Source organism: Falco punctatus (genome assembly GCF_963210335.1).
Source record: "Falco punctatus genome assembly, chromosome: 3".
NCBI lineage: Eukaryota > Metazoa > Chordata > Aves > Falconiformes > Falconidae > Falco > Falco punctatus.
Genome location: NC_137582.1, coordinates 104,373,076 through 104,385,731, shown reverse-complemented (window position 1 = coordinate 104,385,731; position 12,656 = coordinate 104,373,076). Strand labels below are relative to the sequence as shown.

The following is a 12,656-nucleotide window of genomic DNA, read 5'->3' as shown; positions in this document are numbered from 1 at the left end:
TTGAGCTGTTGGTTCTTTGCATATAGAATGATTTGTACCAGGTTAAATGTCTTTTTATCCAGGGCAATGCAGGCAGAAATTCTAAGGTGGCTCAAGCCAATGAATCCAGGTATCCTCTGACAACTTGGAAAGGAAGATCAAAGGCAAACTTATGACAAAGAGGCAGGTAAATTACGATGGCAGTTCTCAGACCTGCTTGATTTAAAGTAGCATGGTGACTGTGTATGCATGCAGGTGTAGTGCATCATAATGATTTCCTGGCACGGGTTTGGGATGACCTGTGTTAACTGCCATGGGCTGAATTTGCAGGTCACTGACAACAAAGGTCAGTTAAACCTTTTTGCCATCCCATGATGTATTTTAGATACGCCAGATGTCTTACAGAATGGTGTGGCAATTTAGGTTGCTTAAACATACAACCTTTTTCTGTACTGACATATAAGCACACAAATTACTTTCTTTCCCACACAGTGTAACACATTGTTCTCTTCTGAACTAGCGGGATGGGCACAATTTTTTTATATTTGGGACTAACTGTTTAATCTCCAAAAGCAAAACTTCTGTTCCCAGGAGGAACTACCAATGTTTCTGCCAGGACAGAGCTAAACTGAAGGGAACAAACACTTAAGCCAAGGAAGCCCAAGAACTGTCCTTGTTGAAATAAAAAATCAGACCATTATTTTATTCTATACATTGCAAGTTCAGATATATTTTTTTTTTAAACAGGAATTCTAAAGGTGTTTGCACCCTTTACTTGCTATTGTGCAGAATCGTTGTTCACGTGGCTATTAATTAAGGCTTGTGTCAGCACTTCCATTACAAACCTCGGCCTTTTAGGAGTTTATAACTCAGTCCTAAAACCCTGCTCTAGGCTGAAATCATGGAAGGAATCCATTCTTTTGTGTTTTAGAGTCCCAAAAGCTTACAGCAACAAACCAGGGATTTTATTCTAAAGGCTGCCATACAAAAAACTTCAGCTGTTTTTTACAGAGTGCTGTGTGAGATATGCCTTCTCGACTGGCTTCTAGATGCTTACAGACAGGGTGGGGTTTATGTATTCTTAACACTGTAAATTTTAAGACTTACTGGGTTTTACATGTCAGGGCCAAAGTCTGCGCTTACTTAAACACCAGTGAATACCTCTGCCCTCACTTGTTCCCTAATGGAGTATGAATCGGTACTGATCTGCCACCCTTCACTCCCCACTGCCTCCGTTGAGCCTCATGGCAACACCAAGACTTAACTCATACTCTAGTACTCAATTAAATACAGATGGACTTGTCCCTCCAGGTGCAAAGTTTAGGCTATAACCTTCACACACCAATGTTGCCAACAAGAACAGTCCAAATTATTGGCGGAGTGGGTATGTGTGAATGGGTTAAAATGCCAGAGCACATCTGTCCTTCACTTCTCTGCTGCCCGCTTTCACTCTTGTGCCACTGGGGTTTTTGGGAGCACACAGAACAGGGGCAGAACTTGTTAGCACTGCATTTGAAGGGCATGTGATGGTGATGGAAGTAATATCTAATACTCCCTGATTCTGTCAGTGATGCATCAGTCTTGCAGATACAACAGAAATGTCCACATCAGCCGCAGCACTGATAGGTATGTCTCCCTAAAGCTCTTAAACAATGTTCTCTTGAGCAAACGCTGTATTTGCTGCACCGAGTCTTACACACGTTAAGCCTTGTCATAAAAGTCATCAGCTAAAATTATTTGCACTCCCTTGTCCAGACAATCTGATGTCTCTGGAGTATGAATAATTTCTTGAAACGTTTGTGAAGTACCTAGTGTGCAGTGGGCACTTCCACAAGTATAGTAGCAGCAGCAGCAGTTGTAGTAGCAATAATAGCAACAGTAATGTTTTCCTACCATTTATAAATATTTAACTGAACAGGAAGTTTACATAAAGCATCAGAAACTACCTAGCAAAACAAAAGTTATTAGTGGGCTGCTATTTGCAAGCAGATCCAATGGGCCAGATCCTGATTCCTACAGTACACATTTATGTATGAAGCACCTGCAGAACCAGATTCTGAACTGTTCTGCACCCTATCTAGTTCCTTCTATATTCCCCAAAAAGTTTCACAGCTGCACAGATCAGTTTTTCTTGTTCTAGAAAACAAGCAGTACCTGCCAGGCTCTACTATTTCACTCCGATGTGGCAATTCAGTATAAAAGAGAAATTTCAAAATTCCAGTTTTTCTAGTACAGAGGCAAATTTCTGCAGTTCTGTTTTTAAAGGATTAGGTAAGTTTATGACTACTAGCAACACATACAGAAAATACACTATGCTCAGGATACCAACCGACCCAGAGGTCACAAAGGACTATTCATGTTTGTAACTGGGTACCTTCAGTTTATGAATTTCCACCTTCTTAGGTTATCTGTTACTGCAGGAAACCAGACTCCAAAACCAATATACCAGACAGGTTTTGCAATCCTTCTCTTCTCACAATTCAGACTTCTATGTCATTCCTTTTATTTATTCTTTGTAAAACACTTGTAATTTTCTGAATGTCAACTTTTTCCTGAGCTGACTTGTGAATACTCTTGCACTGCATGTTTGCAGCTGTAGTTCAACCCATTCATGCTTCACATTGCAAAATGCAGAGTCCTATTGGCTCCAAGACTTCATACTTCAGCACCTACATGCATAAGTTTTTGCAGGACCAGGGTGTCTCAGTGGAATCGTATTATATAAAGCATCTGTCATCCAGCGATTTCTTGTCCTTTACAGTCACAGGCCCACCTTTTAAGGTAGCACTGCTTTAAGCTGGCTAAGCATAACACTGCAACTCCTGAGCAGTTCAGGAGCGTAAGTCAGTTTGGCCTTTAATGAGCCTTTTGAGCAAAGGAACACTTTTGCAAATGAGATGCATACTCCCATGTCTGTCATGTCAGGAAACAGATCTGGGCCACCCCAACCCTGCATTCTTCCAAGAAGGGACCAGAGTAAACATATCAAAACCAACAACAGGCTTTCTTTACCTGTCGACTCAAGTCTCTCTTCCACCATAACAGAGACTCCTCCCCTCCCCTCACAACTTTCCCCAAAATAAAAAGAAAAGAAAAGAAGGAGAGAAAGAAGAACAAAGGAGGAAGAAAAAAGCCACAGCACTAACAGTTAGAAATGTTCATTCACATCTAACAGCATCCATATGCCAGTAACATACCGTAAACTCTTAGCCTACCATACAAAGAAGGTGCCCCAAAATGGTACCTGCAAGAGGTCTCTCGGAAGGAGATGTTTAAATCCCAGTGGGTGTGTATCCTGTTAACAAACAAACAGAGAGGTCAATGGCACATGCTGAACACTGCATCTCTTGCCACTTAAAAGATCTGCTCCATCATGACAACCCCCCCCACGGTCCTCAAACTCCCTCTTCCTAGCTCTCAACCACAACTACTGCCACCTCCTGAGCTGAGTGTGGGATGCTGGGATGGGCCACACTGCACGCATGTCGCAGTCCTGAGTGTCCACAGCAGGACTCGCTGCTGGAAGTGAGACCTGCAGGTGAGCTGGACAGCAGTGAGAGAACCTCTCCTTGCTGCATGCAGTCTCCCTAATGAGTGTGGGGACTGCAGGATGTTGCCCCAACTAACAGGACACGTTCAGAGGAAGCAGAAAGAACTAAGCAGTGACATTTTATGAAGAAAACCCAAATATGTTTGTACTGTATTCCCTCCTCCACACCTGCCACAGCTGTAAATAATTAGCCATTTCCCACCTCGGAAATTAACGTCACATATGCTGTCACTCTGCCCACTGACAAGCAGGAACAGCAGATTCTAGATGAACAATATCCTAAATTAAGACAGAGCAACCAAGGGCATTGGGGTTTCGTTGGGGTTTTTTTCCCCCCCTTGCTATGAGACAGCATCTACACCAATCCAGACGGCTAAGGCAATGCTTGACCTTATGTGGTCTGGTGTCTCCACTTGATACCAGGGAACACTGATCTCCCCCACTACCCAAAGGAGGTCTGTGACCACCACTGTTTCTCCATGTCAGTGTGATTGATGAGAAACCCAGCCATTTGAGACCAAACTGGCAAGCAAGCCCGTATCCTTGCACAAATGCACTCCTACATCTCTCAGCACCTGCCAGTGAACATGCTCGTTCCTTAGCTGTGCGTATACATCAGCTCCTGCAGATGTACGTTCCCAAAAGCATTAAACATAAGTGGCTGCAAATATCACAAGTATCAGAGGCCAAATGCATTTTTGTGCATTTTGTGTATCCCTACAGCACTCCTGCCTCTGTCCTCAACTAGAAAAAGCAATAGTGTGTAGCTGAAGACCACCTGACTGCAGAAAAAGCCTAATCTAAAACCTGCTGAATTAAGAGCGAGCCCTTCTTCCAATCTCAATGTGCTTTGAATTGGGCCTGAAAACACTTAAGCATGACCAGTGAAGTCAATGGGGCTTAACTCAGGTTTGAGTGTCTGTTTAAGTGCTTTCCTGAACGGCTGCCCCTGCTTCAGCCTAGTTCAGAAATCAACTGAAAACAAATCTTAGCACGGAAATAATTTCACATCCAAGACATGCCGCTGCTGCAAGTTTTACTAATGTGATAGCACGCGTTTTGCACTCTTCCTGCAAGTCTGGCTCAGAAAAGCAGCCTGGTTGCACTCTCAGTAGTTCTTTTAGGGGATTGTTAGATTTTAGTAGATATTAACTTCCACTGATAAAGCTATGCTCAGAACTGTACTTAGTAGTTCCACATGTACCTCATTTTTCCTATTCTTCTTCTTCCTCATATGTAGCAGTTTAGAAAACCTGTCCCAGCTTCCCAGCTTCCCCACATTTTATTTGCAAACAGAGATGGGATAGGCACTTCCCAGCTACTGAGCTTACAGCAGTAACAGTTGTTCTTCTAAGTTAAAATTCAGACATTTGAAAACTTTCTGCTAAAGACAGGCCAAACTGGGGCATTGAGTAATATTCCCATGAACTGTAGTTTGGTCAAACTCTGGGACACGTTTGGGCTCTCCAGGTAAGCTGACCTGAATGCAAAGTTCAAAGCAAATTTAAGGCAGCCAAAGCCCTTACTGCCCAGAAGGGTCTGGCCTGCTCACAAGGGAGCACGGGGTGGTTAAGCCTAGCTGCTTCCTAGAGTACAAGATTTCCTCCACGCACAAAACATTTACAAACCCCCTTTAACTCCAGCTCTGCACCTTGTGCTGTGCAGATCAGATCCTGGCAGCTGCAGAGTGGAAGTGGGGAGAGCTCCAGGTGCCGGACAGCAATGAACACCGTGGGACCAGCTGGAAAACAAACTGCAGCTCTGGAACGGAACCCTGTGCCTCCCCTACTTCTCTGTCCATAAACCATTCTTCAGTGCCCTCAAAAAAACTGAAAGGGTTTGGCCCTGAGCTGTATGTAGATTCAGCACCACGTTTGACTGATTAAAACTCCGTGATCCCATTCCCAATTAAAAAAAAAAAAAATCAATTCTGAAAACCTATGTTTAAGGTAAGCTGCCCCATGGGCCTCTGAAAGCAACATGCACTTCCCCCGGGCAGTGTTCAGAGCCTAAGAGGGGGCCACAGCCCACTCTGCAGCACGTACGTGCTCCCGTTACACCGCCGCGTGCGCTCGGCCGGGCTCACGGAGCCTGTGCAGCTGGCACACACAGACCCACGGCGGCACAGCATCCCGCTCTGCCACACCACCAGCCATCCTGCCTCACCCTAACACTCAGCTACCTACCTGCCCCTCATTTCCGCGGATGCTCTGCTCTGGAGCTCACAATGTTATATGTCATTATAACATGTTACAACACTACCCAGGCAGGTAAAAAGCATTATTCACACTGGACTTTCAAAGCAGGGCTGCAACGCTCCTTTTACTTGTGCAGCTGACACACCTCACTCAGAAGCTCCCATCCACAGTGCCATCACTTCCAGCTCTCTGGCTCAGATCCTGAGACTGCACAACCTGTACCGTAACAGGAGGGTCCACAGCCCACCCAAATGCCAAAGAAGCAGGCGGGCTCCTCCCAGCTTTGGCACTGCCCAAGGGGGCACAAGGACGGAGGGTGAGATGATTTGCTCACGCAGCCAAGGGAGCTGGCAGCAGAGCAGGAGCTTGCCCGGGCTCCCGGCTCTCTCTTGGGGTTTAGTCTCCAAGTTAAACTCTCAGCCTTCCGTACGTTTTAACTTCTTGTGGTCTGTTGTAGCTACTGACATGGGCAGACTGCAGGTAGTGCTCCTGAGCACTGGGCAAAGGCAAGCCTCATAATGAGACTGAGCACAGCTAAACTTCAAAGTGTAAGAACACTGCATCAGAGTTGTAAGTAGGGGGGAGGGAAAACCTCATACCAAAGGAATAGCTCAGATCCACATAGAGGCAGACATAGCTATCTGCTGAGATGGATAATTAAACACTCATATTTAGACAAATGAATAGGTGAGAATGAAATTAAATTCTAATTATCTTTTTTGGGGTGGGAGGGGAGAGCAATAGGGAGCAGAACCAAGCACTCATTCCACATCTCTGTGCCGTTATCACCAATTAGATTTCTGAGGCTAATGTACATCTTGCTTTAAAGGGTTATTCATCCAATTGAAATCAAATTACTAAAAATTTGCAAACTATCAGCTACACAAGCCTGTCCTTGGGTTGTATAAAAAGTGGTGAGCAGGAGCCAGTCCCTAACAAATTAATAGCAGAAACAGAAGGGGGGGGGAAGTAAAAACCATAGCCAGGCAAGCAAGGGTGCTGCTACTGCCTCTCCCACCTCCTCACCTACCCAAGGTCTCAGACACAGTGTGATCAGTTAGCAAGTGTTTAATAAAAATGGCCAGGCGGGCCCCACAGGAATGGAAGATGGGCTCCCTGCACAGCTCCGTAAGCAGGGAGCGTGGGCTGAGGGGCACGCAAGCTGGGGGAGTAACAAACTACTGCATCAGGCACTTCAGCGAGCAGGGACAAGAATGTCAGGGTTTGGTCTGTCTGTGCAAAGACTGAAATTGCTTATACACGTATGTGAACCAAACTTTAACAGGAAGGACTTGAGGCTGTTGAAGGTATCTCTGGAGCCTGTACTGGAATGAGAATCCAGCACAGAAAAGAAAGTGACAGAGCTGGCAAAATAATAGAGAGCAGCTGGGACAGTTTTTATTTTTTATGTTGGTTTTTTTCCTTCCCTGTAATTTCTTTTTTACCCTAGCAGTTCCTGCAAGCTTTCAGCACCACAGTGACAACCTGGAAGAGGCCAACAGAGCGAGTCAGGCATCCCCCTAACATCTTATCACTCCAGGGGCAGCAGCAACCTCATTCTGCAGCTGAGCTTCTGTGCTGTGGCCGACCTGCTTTCTGCTGCTCCCTTTGGCTCGCCCTGTGCTGCAGCACTCTCCAAACTAGCCAGCTGCAACAAGGTCTTTTACCATCACATACCAGCATACTCTTCATGCCAGTCCCTCTGCTGCCTTCTCCTAGTCTCTCCTCTTCCAGCATGTCTTCTCATGCTTCTTCCACTCTCTCTTCCTTGGCTGCTCCCTCTTCATTAGCTGCCCAACCCCTTACCAGAACCAGCCACAGCTGCACCTGATCTACATCAGCCTACCACCACCCTCGTCCCTGCCCCTGAAGCCAGCCCACAGCTGTGTATTTTATATATATATCTCAATGATAATTAACCCAGTTTTATTCCTCTCCAGCCCCACTGTCCCAAGTGCACGCTGCATAACCAATACACAGGCCATGTAAGTTGTAGAGAACACCGGGCAGCATCCAGCTATAGGAACAGGTCACGACTGCCACAAGGAGAACCCATCACAGCCCCATCTCTTACCCACAACTGTCCCTTTCTACTCCTATTTAATTATAAGACAAACACTTCCTTTGTCTGTACCTTTCTGCTTTTTGAGCACAGGCAAGGCCACAGAGAAGAGAAAAACACTGACAAGGTTTCTCCACAGCCTCTGATTTAGAAGACTGCAGTGAAAGGACAGTGTTGGCAAAAAGGTGAATTAAGGACTTCTGCTCAACTGGCACGGCCCACCACAGTTATTGGGAATTCAGTGGGTCAGGCCTTGGGTACCACCACCTTGCATGGAAAAGCCGAGCACTCAGGCACACGGTGAGGACCATGCAATGCAAATCACAGTGCTGCAGGTAAGCAGCTTGGGAAGGTCTATTTGCAGGTGGAATTATGCAGCCTGCTCAGCTGGATGGTCAGAGCTAGCTCCTCACTCCTCCCTACTCTTCGCATCTATCACTGCATCAGCTTCCAGTCTCCCTATATCCACATCACGCTGTTTTCAGGCAGCCAACATGAGGAAGCTTGTGCAAGCAATGAACAGGGCTAGGGTCCTCCAGGAATCCTCACACCTGATGGCTGGTAGAATGACCTTAAAATTGCAGCCAGACCGAGACTTGGACTTGGGGCACCGGTGTTATTCTCCACCATGGAACTGATGTCGCAAGGGTCATATACAAGGAGGTACAGAGAGCAGCCAAGACCCCTTGTGGGTCAAGATTTTATTTGCTTTCATTGTCACGCGTCACCTTTCCTTCTGGTCTCGTATCTCCTTCCTAGGCAAGAAGGGGTTTCTTGCTGTTCGTTCCATTTTGTCTTAGAGCATCCCTGAGAAGTAAGTAGACATTTTCTCTCTCTCTCTCTCTCTGCCCCCCTTTAAATATATGTTCTCATTAGGTCAATGACTGCTTCCTGGCACTCTGGACCAAGTCCAGCCTCTGCTTCCCAGAGTGATCATTAATATATTTATTGAACATGGTGACTGTTATTGTGGTGCGTGGTTCAGAGAAAAAGAGGGAAGGGGCAAGGAAAGAGAAAGGAGAAAGAATAAAGGGTTGCAGAGGAAGGAAGAAGGGACTGACAGAAAATAATCAGTGAGAGCTGTGAAAGAAAAGTATCATAAAGCAGCAAAATATGCCACCAGCCACAAGAGGGGCCCTGCCTCGCTCCTTCTCTTGAGTCATGGCAATTAGCAGAAGGGCTGTCGAATCTAATCTGAGAGCCTGATTCACGGCTGGAGCCCAGAGCCCTGCAGAGTCATGTGTCTGGTCTCTCCTCAGTTGTCTGCTGCCTGGAAGAGCCTTGTCAGCTTAACTCAGACCCCAGACATGCTCTGGCTTCGGCAGCAGGTGAAAAGCAGTGTTGTTTGGCATGTCCTGCCTTGAAACTGAGCTCCACCAGGAGCAGGGATGTCATACGGCTCTTGTCCCAGGGCAGCACCAGGGTGGACTGTCTGGGAGCATTTCAGGAAGAGGCCGAGCAAGAAAAGGAAGGCACAGGGAACACTGTGCACGTTGCACATCAGCTGGGAAGGCACTGGGACCTCATGGCTCTGTATTATAAGCAGGTGCATGTGACAGATATCATGGGGGGGTGCTCGGGTTTGATCTTCAATCAATTAGGGAGTCAAAGAGCAGCAGCCTTATGGGATATAAGAAATAGCTTTCCACTTAGAGAGGCAGGCAGTGGAAAGGCTGACAGCCACTAGCCATTAAGGCTTAGCGGAGGTCAGTAATTTCACTATTAGAAAATGGATGCTGAGTGAGGAGAATGCCGTAAAGCTGGTCTGTGAGGTGAGGAATGCTGAGGAACAGGGGAGAGCAACTTGCCTCTGTCTGGACTCTCCACACTCATGTGTGAATAGGTGCAAGGCGACACTGTTCCACCATTCCTTGTGTAAGCACCTTCATTTCAAATGCTGTCCTCTGGTTTGAAGTAACACTAATCCCATGCCAGGTGCTAGACACCGTGGTCATCCTGCTGACGCAGCCAGAAAAGCTTTGGAGGTGTGGTGGGGAGTGACAGAGAAAAAGGAGAAAGGACTTAAGGGCAGTATGAGATTCTCCAGAAATCTGCTTCTCGTTGCACAGATGCCCTGTTACAGGACAACTCTTGTTATTTCAAAATAACAATGTTCTGTCATTTTAAAATGGATTTTATTTCAGAGCAGTATTTGAAAGGAACCCAGCCCGTTGTGTGCTCTCATTGTACAATCAGCTCCTACTTTTGCTCCCAATCCTCTTTTTTTTTAACAAAATAATTCTAAATTCATTTTCTCCGTACATGTCCATTTGCACCTATCTTGCCTACTTCTCAGTCCAGTGTACGTGTTTACTGATACTCCATAAAGGTTACTTCAGAGACAGGTCAGGTCAAAAACTCTTTACGATTTTAAACAGGTGCTCAAGTATTACCGCTTCATTATTAGCCATGCCATCATATTTTGCTGGGGACTTAGACAAAGCTCCATGTGAACAGTTCCCAACCTAAGACAAAGCTCTGTGTGAACAGGTCCCAACCTACCCTGTTAAATCTCAGATGCTATCATTACGTTTCCCCTCTTCTCTTTCCCTCCCCTCCCATACTAATGAAAACAGCCGTTCTTTAAAATTGAAATTAAATTCATGCACCCACAAGACAATGCTGGGTTTAAATCCAACAGCATGTGAGGCTCTTACTGTTAAAGCTGAACCTTACTCTCTGGCTACACTGGCTTCCCTCTGTTTGGAGATTCTTGGAATAACATAATGGTGATCCTCAAAGGCAGTTTGAACCTCAGTGTGAAAAAGCACACCGACTGTTCCTGAGGTAATGCATTCATCAGTGTTGGCTAGAATCTCCCAGTGAGTGTAAAGAAGTTAATGCTCCCCAAACTATTGCAGAGCAATGTAATTCGTAGTCTCAAACATCTGCATTTGCTTATTTTCTGTTTAGGATAAACCAGAGAGCAGTAACAAGAAAGCTTGCTGGCATAACTTTTAGTTTAGCTTTCTGGGGAGTGAGAAAGGAAAAAGCCTTCATGAAGCCAAAGTTTCTAACTGGAGTCTGCTGTACACAGTTCCTGTACCAGTTCAGCTATGCCAGTATTGTTACAACTAAAATAACCATACAGGTGACACAGGTGTAGCGGTATAAAAATGCCCTATACTAATTCTTTTCCCCAAATAGGAAAAGCTATTTTCATAGCCAGACAACCGTTCTCACCAGGAGTCAGCACAATTTAACCAAACCACAGTAATTAAGGCAATGCAATTGTTGTATGTAGGCAATGCTGTAAAAGAGCAAGATTTTCAGGAACCTGAAATGTGATTGAAAGAAAAAGGATTTTCCTCTGCAGTGCTGTCCCAATAATCTTCCGAGCTGAGTGCTTACAGTCTGGGTATCAAGCTATGGTATCAAGCTCAGCAGATGCCTCTGGTTATATGAGACAAGATTTTAAGCCCTGTGTCTTCCAGACAGGAGGCATAACACAAAGGCTACTTAGCACACCCTGCAAAGCAGGCTAAAGAGGACTCAAGGGGTCTCAGTACAAGATGAAAACATTCACCTTTAAGCTTGGGTCACCTGGATTTCAAAGCAGATGAGCCAAGCTCACTTCAGTGTCAGGCTTGGCTCCCTTAACTTAATTACATATATGCAAGACAGCAAAGTCTCTGCAAGGACTTGGTCATGAAAAAAGTTGGCATGCACTGAAATACACTAACTTCTGTGGTCATTACAGGTCTCAGCTCCTTTCTAGGACTGCAAGAACATCATAAGGCAGGTTTTCTCTGCCTCAGACCTCCTCGGAAGGCCATCACCATGGGCAATTGCCTAAGATCACAGAGAAAATCACTGCCAAAGGCTAGGATGAAGGACTGGCTAAGAAACTAAGCTTCCAACTCCTACTCTAATCCCTAGAGTCTTCTCTTCACCAATGCCCAGACCTCAAAGCAGCAGAACGCCTTCTGCCAACGTTGGAAAGAAACAGTCAATACAAAGGATATTGGAAAAAAAAAAGAAAAGGCAATCATGTTCAAGGCCACAACGCAACTGTTTATAATGGTAAATGCATGCAGATGTGCACGAGGGCCATCCAGGGGTACCAGAGGAAAACACTGGTTTGCTCAGGCCTTGACCTTGTTTTCCTACTATCACAGTTTAACCTATTTCTTCCTCTCAGTGGGAGACAATAAAACCTCAGCCCAATCCATCACCAACTGGGGAGGATACAACAGGTGAATTAAAAACAGAAAGCAGATGGGGCACTGTCTCTGCCAGGCCCCAGCTGTCATGTCTGCGAGCTGTCTAGCCTGTATGCGGCTGCTGCTGCTGCTCTCTGGAGCCAGCCCCATCACACCCTCCACCCCAGTCCCCGGGCCACTAATGGCACTGGGAAGAGAGCCAGAGCCTGCTCCCCCAGCCAGGCTGTGCAGGAGTGGGGTCAGGTCACTTTCCATTCATTGCTCTTTGGCGGGTGGAAACAGCCAGTCCTCCCCCGCCTTGGGACAGGAGGGTGCGGGACCCGTTTGTAAGGGCCAAAACTGCTTGGAAATGCTGGGGGATTTGAGCAGTCGATGTTCCCTGCCCGGACATCAAGCACTGAATTACGTGCCCTGTTTTTCTGCTATCACTGCACTCGCCAAGAGTGCTGCCTGGCCTGTTTGCTCCAGCTTTGCCCTTTTAGCTTTTCCCCCACAGAATGTATCAGAGCTCCCAGGAAAATGAAAAGAACTGCACAAAACCAACGAGAGCCTAACCTACCTGGTAAGAACTGTGGCTCTCCTCAAAGGAATCAAGACAAAGCTGAAACAAGAGACCTTCAGGCAAACTGATTGAAAAGTACTGAGAGCACAGAAATGGTAAGCTAGGGGACCACTGGCTAACAACTATTAAGTATTTTTTGTTC

General features: G+C 46.0%; 1 protein-coding gene across 9 annotated transcripts in view; it reads right to left on the bottom strand.

Annotated features, from left to right (window-relative positions):
- The window catches only part of SAMD11 (sterile alpha motif domain containing 11), a 132,511-nt gene that overhangs the window by 78,800 nt on the left and 41,055 nt on the right, over positions 1 to 12,656 (bottom strand). For 6 of the 9 annotated variants that reach the window (XM_080380032.1, XM_080380033.1, XM_080380037.1 and 3 more), the window contains one exon: positions 3,224 to 3,274. The exons of 1 other annotated variant lie outside the window; for it this stretch is intronic. In XM_080380032.1, coding sequence (XP_080236158.1) covers positions 3,224 to 3,274 — 51 coding nt within the window. Of the gene's footprint in view, positions 1 to 3,194; positions 3,275 to 12,656 lie in introns of all 9 variants that reach the window. 2 more of the 9 variants (XM_080380035.1, XM_080380036.1) reach the window with 1 other exon arrangement.